Source organism: Salvelinus fontinalis, chromosome 19 (assembly GCF_029448725.1).
Source record: "Salvelinus fontinalis isolate EN_2023a chromosome 19, ASM2944872v1, whole genome shotgun sequence".
In the NCBI taxonomy this organism is placed as follows: domain Eukaryota; kingdom Metazoa; phylum Chordata; class Actinopteri; order Salmoniformes; family Salmonidae; genus Salvelinus; species Salvelinus fontinalis.
This window is the reverse complement of record NC_074683.1, coordinates 34,197,093-34,223,274: the sequence shown is the minus strand read 5'-3', so window position 1 is coordinate 34,223,274 and position 26,182 is coordinate 34,197,093. Positions and strand designations below refer to the sequence as shown.

General features: G+C 47.3%; 1 protein-coding gene across 3 annotated transcripts in view; it reads right to left on the bottom strand.

Moving 5' to 3' along the window:
• LOC129816653 (R3H domain-containing protein 1-like) overlaps window positions 1-26,182 on the bottom strand; it is a 43,008-nt gene that overhangs the window by 8,752 nt on the left and 8,074 nt on the right. For all 3 annotated transcript variants that reach the window (XM_055871399.1, XM_055871398.1, XM_055871401.1), the window contains exons 3-18: window positions 25,699-25,902; window positions 24,124-24,159; window positions 23,558-23,650; window positions 22,028-22,172; window positions 21,575-21,653; window positions 21,266-21,325; window positions 20,772-20,912; window positions 20,283-20,391; window positions 13,330-13,425; window positions 13,147-13,229; window positions 12,778-12,995; window positions 8,544-8,828; window positions 5,667-5,833; window positions 4,487-4,588; window positions 2,904-3,116; window positions 2,425-2,548 (exon numbers count right to left, since the gene is read on the bottom strand). In XM_055871399.1, coding sequence (XP_055727374.1) covers window positions 2,425-2,548; window positions 2,904-3,116; window positions 4,487-4,588; window positions 5,667-5,833; window positions 8,544-8,828; window positions 12,778-12,995; window positions 13,147-13,229; window positions 13,330-13,425; window positions 20,283-20,391; window positions 20,772-20,912; window positions 21,266-21,325; window positions 21,575-21,653; window positions 22,028-22,172; window positions 23,558-23,650; window positions 24,124-24,159; window positions 25,699-25,902 — 2,155 coding nt within the window. The remainder of the gene's footprint in view (window positions 1-2,424; window positions 2,549-2,903; window positions 3,117-4,486; window positions 4,589-5,666; window positions 5,834-8,543; window positions 8,829-12,777; window positions 12,996-13,146; window positions 13,230-13,329; window positions 13,426-20,282; window positions 20,392-20,771; window positions 20,913-21,265; window positions 21,326-21,574; window positions 21,654-22,027; window positions 22,173-23,557; window positions 23,651-24,123; window positions 24,160-25,698; window positions 25,903-26,182) is intronic.

Sequence of the window (26,182 nt, the reverse complement as noted above, 5' to 3'; positions counted from 1 at the left end):
AAACAACCTTTCAACTCCAAAGTCGTTTCAATAGGATTTCTCCTCCACTGGTAAGATTATGGGAGATGAGATAAAAAAAGGAAAATTAAATTTAAAAAAGCTTTTTCTTTTGCTAAAATACATAAGCATCAAGGTTACCAGAGAGTGCTTATAGTGGAGAATGTTATTGAAAGCCCCTCTTAAGCAGGCGCCCTGAGTAGAAGGATCGGGGGGGGGGGGGGGGGTTGAGTTAAGAGAAAACAGCAGGAGGTAAAACGAGAAGGGTGGGAGTTAAGGGAGGGCTGCCTGGGCAATTTTCAATTTCTCCTGGCTTTTGGCCAGAGCGACAGCAATCAATTTATCCCAGATGAGAAGAGAAGTGGGACAAAAGGAATGGATGCTCCCGGTGAGAGGAGAGGCAGGCAACAGGAGAGGGTGGTTGCTATTTTTAGTACCATTCTCTCACCTCCACTTACAAACCGAGCATGAAGCGAATATAATATTAAACACTCTGTGCTTCAGCGGAAGAGAGAGAAGAGAGGAAGGAGAATACAAGGGAGATGCTTTGCTTCATCATACCACCCAGACCCTGGACCTCAGGACTCAAAAGGCTTGAATTGCTGCTGGCAGACTGTGTTGCCTGCCTGGTTAAAAGGAGCCACTGACTGTCAGGCGGCTTTAGGAGATAAGATGAAAAAGGCACGCCACCCTTCTCCTTATTACACCAGATATACTGGGGCTTCTGCTGCTTTTCTCACATTCAAAAGCTTCATCTATTTTTACAAGAATAAGGGAATAGGACTAGGCTTTCTCAGCCGCCTGGGGAAAGGAGGAGTTCAGTTTGTAATGGTGTCCAATTCAGATCTACCACATTTCTCATCCTTCTTTTCATAAAAAAAACAGTGTTTCCTTAGGCTTTATTTGAGCATATCTGGAGAAGTACAGAACGTTTATACAGAAAACGTATAAAAGTTAGACATTTGACAGTAGAGAATTCTGCTGATATTTTATGATTACGATAATTGCACACATTATGAATCTATAATTAAATCTATCTTCAGACTGATATGAACTGCAGTTGAGACTTTTGCACAAGACATTTATAGCTAACAATCAGTATAATATCTCATTCAAAATGTCGTCAGAATATGTGAATGTTTTGTATAATTGTGCAAGTGGAGCCCTAAAAAGTTCACGTCTGATGTTGAAGTAAAAACCAAAATGAAGACTCTTCTGGCAGGAACATCAAGAATAAAAACTAAAAATACCAGGCCTTCACAAATATTCATGGAGAGAAAAATGAAATGTCTCAGTCAAGTCAGATAGAAGGCTGATGGTTGGTTGGTTGATGGATGGTTGATGGTTAATCCTCAAGTACGCCCAGTAGACAGAAGGCTTTAGAATGGCTGACTTTTACAGCAGTTTGATTGAGTGCTTAGCTGTGGAGGGTTGTTGGCTAACAGTTCTGTCTGATGAGGTGAAAGTGAGGGACTGGAAAAGAGACCGGTTCACTGTGAGAATTATAGGCCTCTCAGACAGCGCCCCGGCCCCGTATCCAGGACCTTTGCTTCTTCTGTGGACGGTCAACTTCCACCCGTATCCAGAATAGGCACTTTGGTTGTTACCCACCTGGAGGGCTGATATCCAGGTAAGAAACCCCTCTAAACACCTGACTTAGAACGTAACAATATTTATACGCCTGTGGGTCCTGACATTTTCAACTGCAGATAATTTCCCCATTTGAAATCCCCATCCTGTTCTCTACTGCCAATCTGCATGACCGATGCATGTACAAAGGCTGCCAGGTAATTAAAACAAAATTCCCCATTCCCATTAAATCCGATTGACTTTGTATTTCAATGGTGCAGCGGAGCATCCGTTTCTCTAGACAGGCCAATGAATGATGCTTCAGCGATACGCAGTGGAGACGAAGGAGACAATGCTAACGGTGTTTTTGATTGGAAATTGTTATTGTGTGGGCTTAAAGGCCAAGGCTACACAACGGCCAAACCTGCAGAGAAAAGCGTTCTAACACAGTAGTCAGCTTTTCGCACTGCTCCTTTGCCCCAGGGGCACCGTCTACTTTCCCTGACACAGTTTATTGAGATGAGCCTATTGTGTACCTGCCATAAGAGCAGATAACCAGACAACAAAGTGCTTAGAGCAATAGAAAATAAAGAGTGTGAATAGAGCGGTAACAACCATGCTCACGCCGCAGTAAGATAGAACATGTAAAAAAACATACCACACAGGGAGAAAGACATGGATTTAACTCCCCATGTAAATAAATGTCATGCACACCACTCCACTGATGGTATTCCAGATATTACGCCAGAAAAAAAAACAAAAAAAAAAACACCTGATGTGACACCTGTTTTTAATAGAGGAACTGGGCAGCTGAGATGAATGGTTGAGTTACTGGTTCAGCCTGTGTTAGATATTTACCTGTCTGTTGTGTGGGCGGGGGCATTGGCTGGCTCTGCAGGGCACTATATTGCACTGTGCCCACAGGCCTGTACCCCTGGTTGGACAGGGGGTACTGGCCTGGCCCACAGTAACACGCTGGCATCTGTAGGCAGAGATGAAGCAGTCCAAAATGAGATACCACTACCACTAGCTACTATGCAGCTCTCGGAGGTCTCTAAACCTAGAGTACAGTCCCTCAGCTGCAGTGGCTTACAAGTCCAATTTAAATGCTATTTTAAGTAGAGAGAAAGTATCTATGAACAAATGTACTGTATATGTATCTCTCAGATACTAATGATGAAACATTACACCCATGTAGATGAAGGAATAAAGAGACCGGCCAAGCATCGATCAAGATAGTCAGATGGAAATAACGTATAATAGTACTAATAAAACGGAGTACATTGTATAACCTAATAGGAATAAACCAGGTAAGGGTCGGATGTGCAGTAACCTACCTGCTGCATGTAACCCTGTTGCTGCATGAGTGGCTGGTTGACAGGCGGAGGGGCGGGGGTGTTGTAGGCCTGGGGGGCAGGGACAGGCTGGCCTTGGGGGGGCACCATGAAGCCCTGCTGCTGCGGGGGGGCCTGGAGCACCACGGAGGGGCCCTCCCCAGAGGCCTGCCGGGACAGACTCATGTGGCTGAACTGGGCTCCCAGGTTCTCTTGCTGTGGGATGGAACACACAGAAACATGTTATATGCATAGATTATATATTTATTATTAACAGTTTGGTCGTGGCTCTAGTTGAACTACTACAGGACCTTGTATGTAATAAATAATACATAGTACTTTTATATGGCACTTTTCTGAAACCCCAAATACTTTTATACTGCTGGCTCCTAGTGTAGTCACTGAACTTTGAACTACTGTAGCCTACAGCAATAAAACTGGATACAGCCACCCATGCAAAGAACAAACCTGAAGGCCCTAAAACATTAAACTGAAGTCATCCTGACTTGCTTAAGTGTGGTGTGGTTTACTAGGCGGCAGGTGGTTGAGTGGTTAGGAACTTTAAGCATTGCTATTTATAGAATATCATATTTAGATTAGACGGTAAAATTTATGTAATTAGTCATTAAGGGATGTTGATTCGTAGAGGGATGGTCAGGAAAGAGGTCAGTAGAACACATGATTTGCGTCAATGGAGGGAGTGGGGTAGCAAAACAACATGAAAGTTAAACTGATTCAATTCATCATTAATTGGCATTTATTGAAGTCTAATTAACATGCTGACCAAAACGCCTCCGTACGTCAGTCCACGTGAGATTTTGTACATCACCACCAGATGCGAAAATTATCAAAACCAAATAACTATATTAATTTATGGACAGGTCGAAACACACATGAAACATTCATGGACATTTAACTAGCTTGCAGCTGCTAGCTAATTTGTCCTGAAAATAAACATATTATTTTACCTGAAATGCATATGGTCCTTTTTTGTTGCTGGAACTTTGACCCCTTTTGATTCACAAAAAAATGTGTGTTCTCTAGTCTGACAATTAATCCACAGATAAGAGGAAACCTAGCTGTTTTTTTTTTGTTTTCTTTGGTTAATCTCTCATCGTTTTCTGTGGACTTGGCAGTTGGCAACCAACTGAGGTTCATTACCGCTTCCAACTGGACTGGAGTGTGGACCTCTTTCATATTTCCATAACCCATGTGGATTAGTATGCTCCTAGCCTGGCTAGACTGACGCCCGTCGACGCGCACCCGAAGATTAGATACAATTATTGAATAACGTGAACATTTATTTTGCAACGCTCGCAACACAGGCGGTTTGGTCAGCAATTACAAGGGGGACATTGACTAGCCTTGAGAAGTAATGCCTGAGACTAGTGAATATAACTTCAGGAACTTATGCTAAATTCCATCCTTGTGTGTATTCTTTCAGTAGCATAAGTTCACTAATCATTTACAAAAGTTTAATCCACAGCTTTTTTTTAACCTAGCCCGAAGATGGCATAGAATGACAAAAAGACTGGGCGGGAAGGAGAGAAGAGAAAAGAAGAGTGAGGAGAAGAAGAGTAAAGTACCACAGTGTATAGTTGGTCAGGGGAGACGGAGAGGAGCTGAGATGGGTAAGAGACAGACGAGTACTGGACAGGCTGAGCAGAGGGCTGGAGGGGCCGGACCGGCTGAGGAAGGGACAGAACAGACAGAGGTGAGGAAAAACAGTAGAGGAGAAGAGGTAGATGAGAGAAGTAGAGGTAGAGAAGTAGAGAAGAGGTAGAGGGCATTGGGTTTAGTCAGACATTAGGCAGAGATTGCAAACGTAACAAGTGGAGAAAGTATCATCATCTCAAACAATAGAGGAACAGTATATTAGTTAACGGAGTTAATCAGCGCTAGCTCAGGGGGGAATCCAAGAGTAATGAAGTTAATTAACCTCAGTCAATATATGACCATGGATATCCTCCATTCTCTACCAAGGCCGACTGGTGAAAATCTATTGATATGAAAGCAATGGGACAGCTCTTTGTTCAAAAATAAATATCCTCTCATCAGGCCCCGACCCCCCGGTTTGGAATGATGACTTTATTAGGAAGGGGCGTTGCTTCTTTACTATGGGGAGGGAGGGGAGGCATCCTTGCCCGACCCCTGGGTAGTGCACCCACACTATCAGAGGTCAAGTCAATTTCCTGCCCTTCCATTTTCACTAATGAATGTCAAGCCTTCTGTTTTTTTTTATTTTTATTATTATGTTTTTTAAAGGGGCTCTCCATGACAGATTGTGTTGAGGATCTTGCCATTAGAGATCGCTATTCCTACCACTCAGGGCCTGTATAAACACTAATGATTACCATTTGGGCTGTGTGCTGCACCAGTGGTCACAGGGTTTAGCTGACACTCTGAACTCAATTCATTTCCCCTGACAGGGGTGGCGACTAAGGAGAAAGGTTGCAAAATTTCCTCAATGAATAACACCATAGGCATGACAACCACCCCCATGAGCTGTCATGGTAATGTTTTGAAAAATGGTGGCCATGTCAATCTTCAGGATGGTTTAGGATGTCTGTAAGAACTGAGCATGTGCATCAGTTCACTTCCTACTTTCCCCTGCCCTCTCAGACTGTACAAGCATTGTGCTTGTAATGTAAATGTGGGTGTATAGTAGATGTTATGAGTAAGCCTGTGACATACATTTACTCCTAGGGGTTCTATTTCATTTAATTCAAATTCAATTCCGTGGCCTGCTGAAGGGTGTTAGCGGACCTGTGCGAGGACGTGGTTGTGATTGGTGGGCTGGTGCTGGCCAGGCAAGTGCGGAGGAGTGGGCATGGGCTGCTGGGTCCTGCCCTGCTGATTATGATGCTGAGGAGCCATGCCGTGGTTGGGGTTGTACACCACAGCACTTCCATCCGGGTTCACAAACGGCTGTCCTGCAGCGAGAGAGAAGGGCAGGGCTGAAAACACACTGGAAAAAACACCAAAACTAGCATCTCTATAAACACAATCATTATTTTCAGCATTATCGTCAACACTATCAAGCAACACTTTCCATCTCTATAAATCACATCAATAATAATGAATATTTTCAACATTATCATCATCACTATCGACACTGGCCCCATTATCAACATTAAATAGATAACTTCAACGCTTTGATAGTTTGCCAAATTGCTAGGTATCCAGAAATGTAATGGCTATCATTATCCTTACAGCAGCTGAAGACAGAGTATCCAGAGGGCTTCATTTACATAGCCTATTTATGAATTCACACAGCCAAGTGAGTAAATATTTATAATAAATGTTCCCCTTTGCATGAGCAGGAAAAATACTAAGAATGTTGTGTGGAGGAGGCACTTTATGTGGAGAATATGACATATAATTTTAACCAAGGGCTTATTTCAAAATCTCTGGTGAAAAATGCCTTGTGCTCCAGTGAATTTCCCTGAGCTGCTACTTGATGAAAGAATCAATGCATTTCTCTGTGGTTCACTGAAATAGGCTGGCTCTGAAAGCTGAATATCGGTTTAAGAAGGTATTTTTTGTGCAGAAAAGAGGTTAGTGCCACAGAACAATCCTGAGACACCCAGTTCCAGTGTATGACTTCATCACAACAGGCTGGTTTTTCCTTTACATTTGTATTCTATACACGTCTACTGAAGCACCGGTTGGTTATAGACATTATCATAGGGACAAGGGTTCACACAGACAAACACGTTACACATACAGAGCCGTGGAAATGTATTTGCCCCCTTTCTGATTTTTTCTATTTTTGATATTGAATGTTATCAGCTCTTCAACAAAAACCTATTATTAGATCAAGGGAAAATGAATTTACAAATATTTATTTAACAAAATTATGCATCAACCAATTCCCCTGTGTGAAAAATGAATTGCCCCCTTACACTCAATAACTGGTTGTGCCACTTTTAGCTGCAATGACTGCAACCAAATGCTTCCTGTAGTTGTTGATCAATCTCTCACATTGCTGTGGAGAAATTTTGGCCCACTCTTCCATGCAGAACTGGTTTAACTCAGCGACATTTGTTGGTTTTCAAGCATGAACTGCTTGTTTAAGTCCTGCCTCAACATCTCAAATTGGGATTAGGTCTGGACTTTGACAAGGCCATTTCAAAACTTCAAATTTGTTGACCATTCTCATGTCGACTTGATTGTGTGTTTTGGATCGTCTTGCTGCATGACTCAGCTGAGCTTCAGCTCACAGACAGATAGCCTGACATTTTCCTGTAGAATTCTCTGATACAGAGCAGAATTCCTGGTTCCTTCTATTAAGGTAAGTTGTCCGGGTCCTGAGGCAGCAAAGCATCCCCAAACCATCACACTACCACCACCATGCTTCAGAGTTGGTATGAGGTTCTTACTGTGGAATACAGTGTTTGGTTTTCGCCAGACATAAAATGGGATCCATCTCATTCCGGAAGCACCTGGATGATCATCAAGACTCTTGGAAGAACGTTCTATAGACAGATTAGTCAAAAGTACACACCTTTTTGGATGACATGGGTCACCTGGCGAAAAACAAACAAACAGTGCATTCCACAGTAAGAAGCTCATACCAACAGTCAAGCACAGTGGTGGTAGTGTGATGTTTGGTGATGCTTTGCTGCCTCAGGACCTGGACGACTTGTGGAGAGAGGGTGGGTTTCCTAAATTTTCCCCCCCACGTTCAATGCCCAAATGACCGTTTGATGACCCTGAAAATAACTCAGAGTAAACTATCAGGTGGCAAAATTAATTATCTGGGTTCTACACAAGAATTTCCCATTTTCCAACTCCTTAGGAAAGGTCAATAAGCAATTGCACAGCCCTGGCTGGCTCTCGAAAATCATATTAGTGCCAGCGCCATATACCGGGGCTTATCAGACAGTCCCATGCATATTTAAGAAGCAACATTCTCTAGGATGTCCATTGAACCAGCAGAGTGAAGAGGAATACATTATACATCAAAGCTTCGACTCGCCCACTATCCATTTTCTCTATATCCAATAACACTGTAGAGTGTGGCTTCATTATCCCGTGTCTCAGCAACACTTTGGGGAATTTGTTTTGACCAAAGTCAGGGTATATTGATCTTACGAGACAGCCATCGTTTTTCAAAGTGCTTCCGTTCCCTCCTCATTTGTGGAAGGCAGAGACACAGATTCTCATTTGCATGCAAGCCACGTCATTAGACAGTGACTCCTGTGTCAATTCGGAATAATTTGAGGAAAAGCGATACGCAATCTGTCGGTTGGGTTTACTTTTTAAAGGGAAGTTAAAGCAACTTGTAATTATCACCTCCCCCAAAAGACTCAGCATCACAACTCAAATACATCAGAAATAATGAATGAAGGACGCCTGGTATTCTGTGTTCTACTGTGGTGTTCCAACACTTTGCTGCTTGCAAGAAGACAACACACGGTACCATCAGAAGCTATAGTTCCCTCTCTCCCTCAACACCACAAGAAGAAAGCGTTGCGGGAATAAGCAGAAAGTTATGTGAGTCGTGTTAGTTTGAAAGAGAAGTCATCAGTTTGTGAAAGAAACCCAATGACAGGATACAAACACAAGACACATTTTGCATTCCCCATGGCAAGCCCCTGTACTTCAACTAAACCTGGTAGGTAGGGTTAGGTTACCAACCTGTGTGTGGGTTGACCAGGACACTCCCTGGCGGTATCCCTGTGGCTTCCAGAGGAAGCAAATAGTAGCTAGTGTTAGCTGTGTTCACTGGTGGTGCCACTCTCCTGCCTCCCGCCTCATAGACCACAGTACTACTAGCGCAGACAGCTGGGTAGGCCGCTGGGCAGGGAAGCGCAGAGTGGTTGTGGGGGTAGCCAGCCTTGGTTAGAGCCGGGACAGGGTGGGTTGGCTGGGAGCGAGAGAGCGAACCCGTGGAGGACCCTACACTACCCGAAGACTCAGAACCTAGGGAAGGAAGGAGTGAGAAGGAAAGCCTTAACCTACAGACACCATGCTCAGAGTGGTTATGTGGGGATGAATGGGGAGAGTCATAAGATGCTCTCCAAGGGTCACACAGGAGCAAGGCAGTAAGGCCATATTACTGATGGTATCTACTGGAGACGACACGGCTTGAATTCATTGGGTATTTATAGTAGTCTGGCTCACACAATCACATATTAGTGTATCATACATAATTTGTTGAGGCCATAAATACCATATATATATATATATATATTTTTTTTTTTTTTCTTTTCTACTTAGGTCAACCATTTTTATTTTATTTTTTATTTTATAAAAGGTATGTACTACTTCGAAAGGTCGGGTTTGAAACTCCAAACCTACATAGCCAATTATCTATTCTAATTACCTGTGGGAGTGATGCTGTCATAAAATAGAAAGAGGATAATGATATCAACAGCTCTAACTGGCCAGTTAATTAATTCCTTGATTAATGTCTTCATTTAGCTATTCACATTGTTTTGCTATTCACTTGACTGTCCGAGCACCACCACCCTATCCATGGTGTGCAGAAAACTAAGAAATGAATAGATTCTAGAACAGATAGATTATTAGTTCATTAAGACAGTCAATTATGTTTTATTCTATTTAATAAGACTTTCTACTACAAGTCCAAAAACAACACCAACCACCTGATAGAATATTACCATAACACGTGTGGTTTGAAGGAATGACAGGAAAATGTAGCACTATGGTTAAAAGGAATGACAGGAAAATGTAGAACTGCTTAAGTCCTGCTTTGTTGAAACAGTTAGCTACATCACCTATCAAACTGAAGATGTTTGAGATGGGGCTCTGAATGTAATAACCAATGAATTCACACTCGCGATACCAAATGATTTCTAATACAATGAGAGACGAGGAGTGGCCGATATAATTGGGGGGGGAAAGCATGCTGAAAAGGCAAGCATTAGAAAGCACACTATGTAAAAAATAGACACCGTCTTGGGAACATGTGTGAGTGGTATGTTAAGTGCGAGCAAGGCGTGACAATGCACGAAGAAAAACCTGCATGAATCTCAGGTTGCTAAATAGCAAAGAAAAGTGCTTTGTCAATGTCTGATCTAATAAAATGAAACTAATAAATAAACATCTTGTTAATGCAGGCAGATGGGAGGAGATTAAGAATGGATGGCTTGGTTCTCCTCGTCTGTCGGCATCTGTTTGAGAATACAACCACAGTGAGGCACCCATTTCACCTGGCAGAGTAGCCATAGGGACTGGGTCTGTTCAAAGCCTTTGTCAAACGGCTCCTGATTGGACACTCCTCTAAATGGACAGGGCGTTGTGACCATAGAATTAGATCACTAGAATAGACAAGAATCTTCTTATTATGAGACAAAGGTCAGCCATTTGTCCATCATGGTTTGCCAGTGCTGTGATCATTGTCTCATGTCAGATATCAGTGCAGACGGGCATCACGCTAACTAGCAAACACGCATCGGATGGTTAAAAGGAAGTTTGGCTACAATATGCTGTACTAACATTCAAAAATGTTACTACGATGGTTGTATTACCAAGGTGACATTGTTCACTGAACCCCCTTTCATCCTCAAAAGAGAGGTAATCTTACCAACAAACCTGTAACTAATATACTTTCCCCCTGAGGAAGTCTGCACTACCTAATTCTACATCTAGCTAAGGTGTTTTGTGGTGGTGGGATCAGTATATTTGAAAATGTGCACGAAAATTTGCTCGCTAATATTTGCTTGCTGGCAGAACTAGTCTCAAATCAATCTATATGAAATGAAAGTCAAGGATGCTAACAACGCCAGTTCACACACTCAATGCTGAATACTCCCTCTAGCTAGCTAGCGCAGTGAAGTTCTAGCTAATGCACAAATTAGTTGTCATGACATCTGTTCTGCTGTGATTAGTGCGCCGAGTTGTACAGCACAACTGACTGCTCTCTGCAATGTCATCACGTTGGCCAAATGTTACAAACTAGCAGAGCACAGTGCCAGCTGTCAGAGTCAGATACAGGCTGATTTCTGAGAACAGTCCCATAATTTTAGTGCCGTATAACTTTATCAGCAAGCTGGCAAACTAGCTACGGTATGGCGATCCAAACAAGCTTGCACGAGGCTGCTAGCTGCAGCAAGTTTGCTCAACTGATTGAGCATGGTTTGCCGTAATAGCCAGCGCTTCATTGCTCCCGAGAGCCAAGTGATTTTCTGAATTAGGAACTAGCGTTATGCGGATGAGTACAATCAAAACATGTTGAGATGAGTTCCACGCCCTACAAGACAGATCGGCTGAGGGACAAGCGTGACGTAGAAGTGACCATCTGACGTGAGACAATGGTGCTGTGATAAGATAATGTAAAATAATGACTTAAGAATTTTTCTACACTGTATGGTTTTGCTAGCTAGACTGACAGTTTTAGTGCAATGATTGCAAGAATTGTTCAAATTAACTGCAAATATGCCAACATTCCAATCCACTGCCATACACTGGCTGAGATCAGTTGATAGGGCTTAGAGAAGTTGCAAATTCAACAAGTACAGATATTGTATCATAAAATAGCACTCTGTGGAACTGTGGAACTCCGCTTCCCAAGAAAATCAACATTGACATTTATGGTCCGTTGACATTTGAGGATATTTATACAAACATTTTAAAACCTTCATAAACTATTTATAATGACAATATTTTTTGTTGACAATACTACACAATTTCTAATATATCACATCTTACTTTTAATTCCCTGCATAAGTAAAATTTGCATTATGCCTCTACTACCATTCATTCCAATTAGAATTGTTTGTAATTCTCCCTGATCATTATGGCTGCCATTTTTACCTCATTCTGGAACTTTGTGGGTTTATGACATAGCCCCTCCAGTAATTTATAATAGGATGTCCATGATTGTACCATAGATATCCTATTAAGGGTATGCTCGTAAATTGCCTCGACTGTGTCAGAGTGCTCACTGGGCCGTTCGTAAATTTGGAGCGTTACGCTCTCGGAGCTTTCACAGTGCAACACTGGATGCTCTGGCTGAGAAGTAGGGTTGATCCGAGCGTTCTGACCTCACAACGGCAGCCCAAGCTAGCTGGCTAAAGTTGGCTAGCTTGCTACCTACTTCCAGACACAAACGAGAGAACACGTCACTGAGACCATTTTACTTGCCCTAGCAGTGCTGGTTACTGTTGTCATGTTATCTATCGTGTTAGTGACTGTGCTGCTAGCAACAATTTAATTCCGTTTTTGCCTAACTTTACTGACACCTGTCCCTTTCAGCGAGTTTTTCTGCGCTCTGGCATACTCAAACGAGTGTGCTCTGAAATAGGAGTAGATAGCTAAAATTAAATTTAGGAACGCACTCGAACTAAATTGCTAATTCTATGGTTGTGCCATATAAATAGACTGAATAGAACAGGCTTGGAAGCTCTGACCCTGGCAATTTGACTGGTTAACTCATTGATACACTCACAATGTCTGCCTGGTATTGTGATGCAATAATTGCCATGGTATTTTGGAATGTTCTATCAACTGATGCTGGATTGCCATGGTAATGTAGAATGTTCATTCAAATGATGCTAACTGATGGGTTAGGGTTGTATTTTTTGTAGTGTCAGTTAAGTTGACTAAACAAATCACAGATTTAAGCGTACACTTTCTGATTTTACTTCCTGGCATGGGTACACTTAAAATGGCTGCCAGTCCACCCATTATGACTCCCTTTCTATTCAATCTATTTTTATGGCTGTGACAGGTGCTGCACTGCTGATTGTCAGAGTCCGAATATATGGGTGGAGACTTGAACTGTGGTGAAGTGAACTGTAGTTGGTGGTTGATGGTTAGCTTAGTTAAACCAGACTGAACACCATGGAATGTGGCATTCAGTCTGGTTTAACCAGGCTAGTTGATGGTGGAAGTGGAGGTTATTTACCAGTCTTAGAGAGGCGACCCATGCTCTTGCTGCTGCCTGAGCTGTCTCCCCTGATGAGGACAGAGATGCCGCTGAAGCTGCTTGCTTTGGTCATGGCTGGCCTCAGGTTACGGTTTGAGCTGTCAGAGTCAGTGCTGCTCCACGGCCGGGGTTCAGCGTTCTTGGGCTCGTTCTCAGAGCTGCTCTGGCAACTGTTGGCCGAGCGGCCATCTTTTAACCTGAGGAAGGATCCATTTTAAACCATGATGGGATTATACATGTATTAGCTATTATAAGAAACAGGAACATTCTATGATATTAAGGACCTTCATAGCAGAGAGTACGAGATGGGGAAAGTGTCATGGCTATGTTATGTTGAGAGATAATGACCTAAAGATTTGCCGTCTTTGCTGTGTGCTGTTACAGGCATCATCCTCCTGTATTCTTTTTTCAAGAGGAAAGCCATCTGGATCCTGTAATAAAATAATTTATGTTATCTACTTGTTTATATTGAATCAAACTCTCAATCTGCATTTAAAAGCTATTCAATTAATATTAAAGGAGGGTTCTTACATCTTGAGCGAATATCCTGTCTCTGGCCCTCTGGTAATCCTCCTCTCGTTCCTCTATAGACTTACTCCTCCTGTCTTCCTTCAGTCTCATCCGCATCTAGACACATCAGCACCCAGCTTAGCAACGAGCCCCATCAGCACCCAGCTTAGCAACGAGCCCCATCAGCACCCAGCTTAGCGTCTAGCCCCATCAGCACCCAGCTTAGCGTCTAGCCCCATCAGCACCCAGCTTAGCGTCTAGCCCCATCAGCACCCAGCTTAGCGTCTAGCCCCATCAGCACCCAGCTTAGCGTCTAGCCCCATCAGCACCCAGCTTAGCGTCTAGCCCCATCAGCACCCAGCTTAGCGTCTAGCCCCATCAGCACCCAGCTTAGCGTCTAGCCCCATCAGCACCCAGCTTAGCGTCTAGCCCCATCAGCACCCAGCTTAGCGTCTAGCCCCATCAGCACCCAGCTTAGCGTCTAGCCCCATCAGCACCCAGCTTAGCGTCTAGCCCCATCAGCACCCAGCTTAGCGTCTAGCCCCATCAGCACCCAGCTTAGCGTCTAGCCCCATCAGCACCCAGCTTAGCGTCTAGCCCCATCAGCACCCAGCTTAGCGTCTAGCCCCATCAGCACCCAGCTTAGCGTCTAGCCCCATCAGCACCCAGCTTAGCGTCTAGCCCCATCAGCACCCAGCTTAGCGTCTAGCCCCATCAGCACCCAGCTTAGCGTCTAGCCCCATCAGCACCCAGCTTAGCGTCTAGCCCCATCAGCACCCAGCTTAGCGTCTAGCCCCATCAGCACCCAGCTTAGCGTCTAGCCCCATCAGCACCCAGCTTAGCGTCTAGCCCCATCAGCACCCAGCTTAGCGTCTAGCCCCATCAGCACCCAGCTTAGCGTCTAGCCCCATCAGCACCCAGCTTAGCGTCTAGCCCCATCAGCACCCAGCTTAGCGTCTAGCCCCATCAGCACCCAGCTTAGCGTCTAGCCCCATCAGCACCCAGCTTAGCGTCTAGCCCCATCAGCACCCAGCTTAGCGTCTAGCCCCATCAGCACCCAGCTTAGCGTCTAGCCCCATCAGCACCCAGCTTAGCGTCTAGCCCCATCAGCACCCAGCTTAGCGTCTAGCCCCATCAGCACCCAGCTTAGCGTCTAGCCCCATCAGCACCCAGCTTAGCGTCTAGCCCCATCAGCACCCAGCTTAGCGTCTAGCCCCATCAGCACCCAGCTTAGCGTCTAGCCCCATCAGCACCCAGCTTAGCGTCTAGCCCCATCAGCACCCAGCTTAGCGTCTAGCCCCATCAGCACCCAGCTTAGCGTCTAGCCCCATCAGCACCCAGCTTAGCGTCTAGCCCCATCAGCACCCAGCTTAGCGTCTAGCCCCATCAGCACCCAGCTTAGCGTCTAGCCCCATCAGCACCCAGCTTAGCGTCTAGCCCCATCAGCACCCAGCTTAGCGTCTAGCCCCATCAGCACCCAGCTTAGCGTCTAGCCCCATCAGCACCCAGCTTAGCGTCTAGCCCCATCAGCACCCAGCTTAGCGTCTAGCCCCATCAGCACCCAGCTTAGCGTCTAGCCCCATCAGCACCCAGCTTAGCGTCTAGCCCCATCAGCACCCAGCTTAGCGTCTAGCCCCATCAGCACCCAGCTTAGCGTCTAGCCCCATCAGCACCCAGCTTAGCGTCTAGCCCCATCAGCACCCAGCTTAGCGTCTAGCCCCATCAGCACCCAGCTTAGCGTCTAGCCCCATCAGCACCCAGCTTAGCGTCTAGCCCCATCAGCACCCAGCTTAGCGTCTAGCCCCATCAGCACCCAGCTTAGCGTCTAGCCCCATCAGCACCCAGCTTAGCGTCTAGCCCCATCAGCACCCAGCTTAGCGTCTAGCCCCATCAGCACCCAGCTTAGCGTCTAGCCCCATCAGCACCCAGCTTAGCGTCTAGCCCCATCAGCACCCAGCTTAGCGTCTAGCCCCATCAGCACCCAGCTTAGCGTCTAGCCCCATCAGCACCCAGCTTAGCGTCTAGCCCCATCAGCACCCAGCTTAGCGTCTAGCCCCATCAGCACCCAGCTTAGCGTCTAGCCCCATCAGCACCCAGCTTAGCGTCTAGCCCCATCAGCACCCAGCTTAGCGTCTAGCCCCATCAGCACCCAGCTTAGCGTCTAGCCCCATCAGCACCCAGCTTAGCGTCTAGCCCCATCAGCACCCAGCTTAGCGTCTAGCCCCATCAGCACCCAGCTTAGCGTCTAGCCCCATCAGCACCCAGCTTAGCGTCTAGCCCCATCAGCACCCAGCTTAGCGTCTAGCCCCATCAGCACCCAGCTTAGCGTCTAGCCCCATCAGCACCCAGCTTAGCGTCTAGCCCCATCAGCACCCAGCTTAGCGTCTAGCCCCATCAGCACCCAGCTTAGCGTCTAGCCCCATCAGCACCCAGCTTAGCGTCTAGCCCCATCAGCACCCAGCTTAGCGTCTAGCCCCATCAGCACCCAGCTTAGCGTCTAGCCCCATCAGCACCCAGCTTAGCGTCTAGCCCCATCAGCACCCAGCTTAGCGTCTAGCCCCATCAGCACCCAGCTTAGCGTCTAGCCCCATCAGCACCCAGCTTAGCGTCTAGCCCCATCAGCACCCAGCTTAGCGTCTAGCCCCATCAGCACCCAGCTTAGCGTCTAGCCCCATCAGCACCCAGCTTAGCGTCTAGCCCCATCAGCACCCAGCTTAGCGTCTAGCCCCATCAGCACCCAGCTTAGCGTCTAGCCCCATCAGCACCCAGCTTAGCGTCTAGCCCCATCAGCACCCAGCTTAGCGTCTAGCCCCATCAGCACCCAGCTTAGCGTCTAGCCCCATCAGCACCCAGCTTAGCGTCTAGCCCCATCAGCACCCAGCTTAGCGTCTAGCCCCATCAGCACCCAGCTTAGCGTCTAGCCCCATCAGCACCCAGCTTAGCGTCTAGCCCCATCAGCACCCAGCTTAGCGTCTAGCCCCATCAGCACCCAGCTTAGCGTCTAGCCCCATCAGCACCCAGCTTAGCGTCTAGCCCCATCAGCACCCAGCTTAGCGTCTAGCCCCATCAGCACCCAGCTTAGCGTCTAGCCCCATCAGCACCCAGCTTAGCGTCTAGCCCCATCAGCACCCAGCTTAGCGTCTAGCCCCATCAGCACCCAGCTTAGCGTCTAGCCCCATCAGCACCCAGCTTAGCGTCTAGCCCCATCAGCACCCAGCTTAGCGTCTAGCCCCATCAGCACCCAGCTTAGCGTCTAGCCCCATCAGCACCCAGCTTAGCGTCTAGCCCCATCAGCACCCAGCTTAGCGTCTAGCCCCATCAGCACCCAGCTTAGCGTCTAGCCCCATCAGCACCCAGCTTAGCGTCTAGCCCCATCAGCACCCAGCTTAGCGTCTAGCCCCATCAGCACCCAGCTTAGCGTCTAGCCCCATCAGCACCCAGCTTAGCGTCTAGCCCCATCAGCACCCAGCTTAGCGTCTAGCCCCATCAGCACCCAGCTTAGCGTCTAGCCCCATCAGCACCCAGCTTAGCGTCTAGCCCCATCAGCACCCAGCTTAGCGTCTAGCCCCATCAGCACCCAGCTTAGCGTCTAGCCCCATCAGCACCCAGCTTAGCGTCTAGCCCCATCAGCACCCAGCTTAGCGTCTAGCCCCATCAGCACCCAGCTTAGCGTCTAGCCCCATCAGCACCCAGCTTAGCGTCTAGCCCCATCAGCACCCAGCTTAGCGTCTAGCCCCATCAGCACCCAGCTTAGCGTCTAGCCCCATCAGCACCCAGCTTAGCGTCTAGCCCCATCAGCACCCAGCTTAGCGTCTAGCCCCATCAGCACCCAGCTTAGCGTCTAGCCCCATCAGCACCCAGCTTAGCGTCTAGCCCCATCAGCACCCAGCTTAGCGTCTAGCCCCATCAGCACCCAGCTTAGCGTCTAGCCCCATCAGCACCCAGCTTAGCGTCTAGCCCCATCAGCACCCAGCTTAGCGTCTAGCCCCATCAGCACCCAGCTTAGCGTCTAGCCCCATCAGCACCCAGCTTAGCGTCTAGCCCCATCAGCACCCAGCTTAGCGTCTAGCCCCATCAGCACCCAGCTTAGCGTCTAGCCCCATCAGCACCCAGCTTAGCGTCTAGCCCCATCAGCACCCAGCTTAGCGTCTAGCCCCATCAGCACCCAGCTTAGCGTCTAGCCCCATCAGCACCCAGCTTAGCGTCTAGCCCCATCAGCACCCAGCTTAGCGTCTAGCCCCATCAGCACCCAGCTTAGCGTCTAGCCCCATCAGCACCCAGCTTAGCGTCTAGCCCCATCAGCACCCAGCTTAGCGTCTAGCCCCATCAGCACCCAGCTTAGCGTCTAGCCCCATCAGCACCCAGCTTAGCGTCTAGCCCCATCAGCACCCAGCTTAGCGTCTAGCCCCATCAGCACCCAGCTTAGCGTCTAGCCCCATCAGCACCCAGCTTAGCGTCTAGCCCCATCAGCACCCAGCTTAGCGTCTAGCCCCATCAGCACCCAGCTTAGCGTCTAGCCCCATCAGCACCCAGCTTAGCGTCTAGCCCCATCAGCACCCAGCTTAGCGTCTAGCCCCATCAGCACCCAGCTTAGCGTCTAGCCCCATCAGCACCCAGCTTAGCGTCTAGCCCCATCAGCACCCAGCTTAGCGTCTAGCCCCATCAGCACCCAGCTTAGCGTCTAGCCCCATCAGCACCCAGCTTAGCGTCTAGCCCCATCAGCACCCAGCTTAGCGTCTAGCCCCATCAGCACCCAGCTTAGCGTCTAGCCCCATCAGCACCCAGCTTAGCGTCTAGCCCCATCAGCACCCAGCTTAGCGTCTAGCCCCATCAGCACCCAGCTTAGCGTCTAGCCCCATCAGCACCCAGCTTAGCGTCTAGCCCCATCAGCACCCAGCTTAGCGTCTAGCCCCATCAGCACCCAGCTTAGCGTCTAGCCCCATCAGCACCCAGCTTAGCGTCTAGCCCCATCAGCACCCAGCTTAGCGTCTAGCCCCATCAGCACCCAGCTTAGCGTCTAGCCCCATCAGCACCCAGCTTAGCGTCTAGCCCCATCAGCACCCAGCTTAGCGTCTAGCCCCATCAGCACCCAGCTTAGCGTCTAGCCCCATCAGCACCCAGCTTAGCGTCTAGCCCCATCAGCACCCAGCTTAGCGTCTAGCCCCATCAGCACCCAGCTTAGCGTCTAGCCCCATCAGCACCCAGCTTAGCGTCTAGCCCCATCAGCACCCAGCTTAGCGTCTAGCCCCATCAGCACCCAGCTTAGCGTCTATCCCCATCAGCACCCAGCTTAGCGTCTAGACCCATCAGCACCCAGCTTAGCGTCTAGACCCATCAGCACCCAGCTTAGCGTCTAGACCCATCAGCACCCAGCTTAGCGTCTAGCCCCATCAGCACCCAGCTTAGCGTCTAGCCCCATCAGCACCCAGCTTAGCGTCTAGCCCCATCAGCACCCAGCTTAGCGTCTAGCCCCATCAGCACCCAGCTTAGCGTCTAGACCCATCAGCACCCAGCTTAGCGTCTAGACCCATCAGCACCCAGCTTAGCGTCTAGACCCATCAGCACCCAGCTTAGCGTCTAGACCCATCAGCACCCAGCTTAGCGTCTAGACCCATCAGCACCCAGCTTAGCGTCTAGACCCATCAGCACCCAGCTTAGCGTCTAGACCCATCAACACCCAGCTTAGCGTCTAGACCCAGCAGCACCCAGCTTAGCACTAGACCCAGCAGCACCCAGCTTAGCACTAGACCCAGCAGCACCCAGCTTAGCACTAGACCCAGCAGCACCCAGCTTAGCACTAGACCCAGCAGCACCCAGCTTAGCACTAGACCCAGCAGCACCCAGCTTAGCACTAGACCCATCAGCACCCAGCTTAGCACTAGACCCATCAGCACCCAGCTTAGCACTAGACCCAGCTTAGCACTAGACCCATCAGCACCCAGCTTAGCGTCTAGACCCATCAGCACCCAGCTTAGCACTAGACCCATCAGCACCCAGCTTAGCACTAGACCCATCAGCACCCTGTTTAGCACTAGACCCATCAGCACCCAGCTTAGCACTAGACCCATCAGCACCCAGCTTAGCACTAGACCCATCAGCACCCAGCTTAGCACTAGACCCATCAGCACCCAGCTTAGCACTAGACCCATCAGCACCCAGCTTAGCACTAGACCCATCAGCACCCAGCTTAGCACTAGACCCATCAGCACCCAGCTTAGCACTAGACCCATCAGCACCCAGCTTAGCACTAGACCCATCAGCACCCAGCTTAGCACTAGACCCATCAGCACCCAGCTTAGCACTAGACCCATCAGCACCCAGCTTAGCACTAGACCCATCAGCACCCAGCTTAGCACTAGACCCATCAGCACCCAGCTTAGCACTAGACCCATCAGCACCCAGCTTAGCACTAGGCCCATCAGCACCCAGCTTAGCACTAGACCCAGCTTAGCACTAGACCCAGCTTAGCACTAGACCCATCAGCACCCAGCTTAGCGTCTAGACCCATCAGCACCCAGCTTAGCACTAGACCCATCAGCACCCAGCTTAGCACTAGACCCATCAGCACCCTGTTTAGCACTAGACCCATCAGCACCCTGTTTAGCACTAGACCCATCAGCACCTTGCTTAGCACTAACATCTAGACATGTCAACACTATGATTTTGGACCAAAATCTAGACACATCAACACTCATTTAGCACTATGGTTTGTTAACACCAACAAAAGGCTTAGGGAATGTACTCTAGGAAACACTGAACTAAACACCAATACCATTTGGCCATTGACTACTGCTTTGTGCAGAGGAAAATACATTTTTCAGTGGGTTTATGTATTTTCAGAACTTTTCTGGCTTTGGCTTTCATGATGAAGATCTAATGATTTATTTTCAAATTCTAACTTTTTTCTTGGAAGTTAATTAATCATAATGCGGTCCAGTATAGATCTGGAGCGGCTCACATTAAACAACTCTTACCATATTGTCATCTTTGTCTGAGCCGGAGTTGTCCCTTTTGAGAATGTACCGCTTTTGGAAGTCGTCAGTTTTGTCATCTTTGATGTGTTCTGAAAACTTCTGATCAGGTCTACACAAAACAATATATATATATATAGAGAGAGAGAGAGAGTAGCAGCAGAAAGAGAGAGATGGAGAAAAGGGGAGGGAGAGCAGAGAAAATAACAATGGAAACGGGAATTGTGGTAGGGCATCTTTCTAAGAAACCTGACATGTTTACACCATCTCCCTTCCGCCTCTAACTCTCCTCCTCCCTACCTTCCTCACTGCAATATTGAAAAAGCAGATAATGAAGTTTCCCCAAAAACTAATTTCAGGGGTCGCAAAGAAAAATCTGTTTACCCTCGGCAGAAGATACGGAGCCAGTCATTTCTGCAGCCTAAGCAGTTTGAATTAGAGTAAGGCTGAGAAATTGAATTATTGGTTGTGGCAGAAAGGGAGATTACTCACATTCTCGTATTGCTAGTTTTGTTGATGATTACAGATTTCCCGGTTTGGTCGACGTTGTGGTCGAGGCCGAAGTAGGCTGCAACGCGGTGCAGCAGCATTCTGTGGTAGGAGGTCATCGGAGGGAACTTTCTCTTCTGGCTTCTGGGGTAGGAGATGTTGTTGGAAGGGGAGGGAGAGAGGACCGAGGAGGTTGTAGGAGGGAGAAGAGAAAGAATGGGAGGAGAGGACAGTGGATCAAATCAATAATTCAAAGAGAGATTACAGAACAATTAGGAAGAGTCGTTCTGGGGAAAACGGTCCAACATAGCCCAGAGTGAAATCTCATTAGCAGAAAGTGACATCACACGAAATTATGCATGGGCTTAATAAATGACCAGAAACAGATTATTCTGTTGAAATTAAACCCCCCAAGAAATCAAGACATGAGACTCAACTCACTCAAATTCAGTTGAAATGCACCAACAACAAAAAAATGACTCAGCTGAACTACTCACTCGTTATTACTGATAAAGTCAAGAATGTCCTGTTCCAACTTCAGAAGCATCATTCTGTCCCTGTGAATATAATGGATTGAACATGGAGAGAATTAGTTTGGTGTCCGTTCAGTAATTTCAGCACTCATCTCATTACCTCAGGGTATGACAGAAACTGCAATTAGTAATCGACTAATGAAGAAGCCAAATGTTCAAAATGTAACCTTTAATAGAAAGAGTGTTTGCTTAATCACCAGTGAAAGAACAACAGCTCAGCTTGGCTTGTGGATGCAGACAAAAGGTTTCTAAATGGCTGGCATGTCTACACACCTGGGGTTGTTTTTCAGCGTGTTTACTAAGAACTCATGGACATCGATCCCAGTAGAGTCTGTGTATTCCTGACTGGAATCTGGAGGGAGGAGAAAAAGGCATTGATTACTAACTATTCTATTGTGTCTCCTCATTTCACAGAAACTTCGCAAAAATTCATTGAGTACTTCATGAGAAACAAATACTTTGGGGGGGAAAAAATGTAGGCTAAGCTGGCAGGACATAGACCATCAATTGCGTTTTCACTTTTACAGAAGCATTGAAGGCTTATTGGGTCCTTGAGACCTCTTATTTTCTTAAATTTGAAGAAACTTCACAACCTCTGAGAAACCTCTGGTTACTGACCATAGTAGGTGCCTAGGGCCTACCCACACACGATGGATGTGTCCCAAATGGAAACCTATTCGGTATATAGTGCACTTGTTTTGACCAGGGGAGGCAGACGATGTCTACCTCTGGACAGCATCTTCCTGGGCATCCTTTCAGTCTTCTCCAGCAGCTTCTCCACTCCTTTATCTTGGTCCACTTCATTATTGATGGGCGATGACGACGACTCCTCTTTGTCAAACGACTGGGTAAACTGGATCTCAATGTTCTCCTGTAAAATAAAGACAAGACTGTTGTAGTCACCTTTTATGAAGCAGAAAACGGGATCAGGTGTTCCCTTCTCTCAGTAGCTTGCTATCCATCAGGACAATGAGAACCCCCACCGTCCCAAGTTTACAGATTCTGTAGCTGATTGGAAAACCCATGGGTATTAGGGGTTGTCAGTTCAATGCTATGGTCTTGAGCATTCACACCCTACAGAGGATCTAGAAACTGAGCAGGTGTTTCCCCCCTCCTCATTCACACCCTACAGAGCATCTAGAAACTGAGCAGGTGTTTCCCCCCTCCTCATTCACACCCTACAGAGCATCTAGAAACTGAGAAGGTGTTTCCCCCCTCCTCATTCACACCCTACAGAGCATCTAGAAACCGAGCAGGTGTTTCCCCCCTCCTCATTCACACCCTACAGAGCATCTAGAAACCGAGCAGGTGTTTCCCCCCTCCTCATTCACACCCTACAGAGCATCTAGAAACTGAGAAGGTGTTTCCCCCCTCCTCATTCACACCCTACAGAGCATCTAGAAACCAAGCAGGTGTTTCCCCCCTCCTCATTCACACCCTACAGAGCATCTAGAAACTGAGAAGGTGTTTCCCCCCTCCTCATTCACACCCTACAGAGCATCTAGAAACTGAGAAGGTGTTTCCCCCCTCCTCATTCACACCCTACAGAGCATCTAGAAACCGAGCAGGTGTTTCCAACCTCCTCATTCACACCCTACAGAGCATCTAGAAACCGAGCAGGTGTTTCCCTCCATCTCATTGATTAAGAATCTGAAGGAGAAAGAATGACTTCCCTTTCGTCTTTCAAAGTCAATACTAAAGTAGAACAAGTGCACAACATGACGCCCAGGGAAAGGATTTATTTTTCAAAAACGGGGGAGGAAAGGAAAGCTGCAATGTTTAAAATGGAAGAATGGTGAATGTTTTGCTCCACCCCTGTGAAAAGTACTAGCCTGGAAGAGATGAAGTTTGCTAACAGGGCTTTGGTGCAGCACAGCCTAAGTGAAAGCGAGGGATTGTGAATAGTGTGATAAAAGAAATCCCAGGAAAGGAAATCTCTATCGCTCAACAGTTCAAGAGTATGAATCTAGGTAGGTACTTCAATAGTACACTTTTATTTTGCTTGACAGAATTTATGTTATTAAAATAAATGATTCTGAAGTTTGTTGGAACACTACTGTTCTGGAGGCTGAAGATGAAAAAGAGTGGAGAGTGGCAACAAACCAGAGGAATTTCTTATGAACCTCTTGATATTTCTCTATTAGAAGAGATGCATTTGAAGAGTATACATATGCAATGAAATGATGGTTAAACACCAGATGAGGGTTCAGGGGGAGGAGGAGGGCTTGAGAATTGTCATGGGAGGGTGGTGGTTACCTGATGTTCTCGAGGCAGATCAGTAGCAATAGGAGGAGGAGAGGACTCTTCGCAAACAGCCAGGCTTCGAACTAACTTTAACTTTGAGTTAGACTGGGGATTGGAGAGTGGTGAGGGTTAAGAACAGAGTCAGGATGGGACAAAGAGATTGTGCAGGTAGAGTTTAAAAACAAACCACACGCGTCGAGGGAGGAAAAGGAACCCAGAACTCCCGTGCAAGCACAGCACACACTGGCATAGCAACCCACTTACGAGTAGAGTTTTCCAAGCTCGAGAAGACGCCATGCACACTGTCACCTAGGTTAACCACAAACTGGTCAGATCACTAGTCCTGTTTCTGATGCATTCAAATTTAAAATTTGCACTTGAATAACTGAAAACTACACACACAAAAACAAGCAACAAAAATATAATTCACACAAAAAATGCGTTCCCTTCAAAATAACAAAAAAAAACCCGGACATTTACAAAAATGCAGGCAGTGTGTAAATGAAAGGGAAACAATTCATTGTCAACTACTGGATGATGGGGTTCATCAAGCAAACACTTAGACATGCCTCCTGTACCTTGAGCCTTTTTCCTGTCTGTTCCGATGTCTGCTGCTGCACAGTAGGCAATGAGACAAAATAGACCATAAGACAGGGGTCTCATTGTCTGTAAGTCCTGGGATGATTCCCCTTAACAACAAACTGACTGAGGAGGACTAAGTGAAATGACAGACTAAAGAATACGGGAATCTGCTACTAAAACCATCCCTACACAAAGGGATATAATTATTTTATTTTTTTATAGTCTTTTCTTTTGTCTAAATGTCCAACAGATTCTACCTTGTTAATTAATGGTTAATGCACAATAACATTTATATTTGTTAGCCCTAATGCATCAGGCTACATTACACCCAAGGCTAAATAAGTGACTGCAGTAGAGGATTTGGAAAGAGAGCGAGCCTTGGCCTCCATTCTACTGTGAATCCTAGATTCGGAGGGATGGCCGCAGGGAACGGCAACATAACCGCTCTCTCCTGCAAACATCTAAAACAGCACCATGTGTTCAGTGAAGCGTCTAGATCTGCAAAGTGGAGGAGACAGATGGCGACAAAGACATTCGTTCCACCTCCCCTCCCCATCCTCCTAGGGGTGACACAGGAGACATTAGTGGATAAGCTGGGATTTGAGCTAAGAGATGATCAGCTTTTCCCATCTTGCCTAGCTCTCCTCAGCGGACTGACTGCAGGGCTTCTGGCCTTTCCATTTCCTTACAGCTCTTCTCTCTCTGACTGCCTTTAGACCTGGACTCTGACTGCCTTTAGTAATGTTCAAGGGGGGCTAGCCAGGCTAAGAGACAACTGAAATGGCACCCATTCCCTATAAAGTGCACTACTTTTGACCAGAGTTCTATGTGGTGCCATTTCAGATGCAGCTCTCCTGACTGCTGCACCGTGACACCGCTCTCCTCTGACTGCTGTAATACTGTATAAACCACCTTTATAGATGCAGCCAGGTTGACAGTAAACTAGCGCTGCCGACAGATAAGAAAAGGAAAACGAGCCAACATAAGCAGGGTCAAGGCTCTTCAGAAAGGGAGAAAGCATGAGGGAAATGTCACAGCATCAAGGGAGACTAGCCTAGCTGTTCACAAGCTACATATCAGAGGGGGGGGGGGGGGGGGGATAACCTGCCCGCCATACAGAAACCTCCACAACCTTAACCTTGAAGCGTATAATAACTGAGTAGTGATTTTGAGGTATACCGCTTCTGCAGATTCTCATAACTCAATTATCTGACAATTGATTGGTTGTGCTTTGCCAGAGACTCCCCTGGGCCCCTGAGCCTGTGCTGTATCGGAAAGCAATTATTTCTCCCTGCTCTGCCCACCAATACACCAAACCCCTGCCTGTCTCAGTAGCCCCCTGTTTCTAGCTGAATATACCTTCAGTGGTGTGTAGTCCCCTGGTACATAACACAACCCCTTCAACTGACATGCCATACTTTCATACAGAAATTGTGTGGGTAGAAGGTTGATGGGGGGGGGGGGGGGGGGGGGGTAAGGGTTGAAAGCAGTGGGAAAAGGCTGACTGGTGGAGATGGTGTGGGACGCAGGGAAGAGATACAAACAACCCTGCTCTGTAATGAGAGGTTTACCTGAGTTTCCTTCTCTTGACAGCAGCTCTCATCTGACCTCTGTGGTTGGAGCTGGGTCTGAGGTTGGGCCTGTGGCTGGGTCTCTGCCTGCTCCCTGCAATCTGTCTTGGTCAGGCTTGGCTCTTCTCCCCCTGCTGGTGTCGGTGTGGCACTGGCATCGTGGCTCTCCTCAGTCTCCAGACCTCTCATAGTGGCACTAGTCTCCTTTACAGTGACAGTATCAGACGACATTCTCATTAGAGAAAGCTACTTGGAGCTTCGTCTACAAGAGCTCGAGACCTAGAGAGCAGAGGGATGGACAACACACGACACGGTTCCTTTGGTCAGCCTCAGCCACTGCCTGCCCTCCCCGAGGCTACCGTTTCAGCAGCAGCTATTTGTACCAAACAGATCAATGACGTTTCCTCAATGACAAAAATCTCCCAATTTTGTAATAAAGCATCACTGTAAACCCTTAACCTCTCCCCCTCCCTACATCCCACCC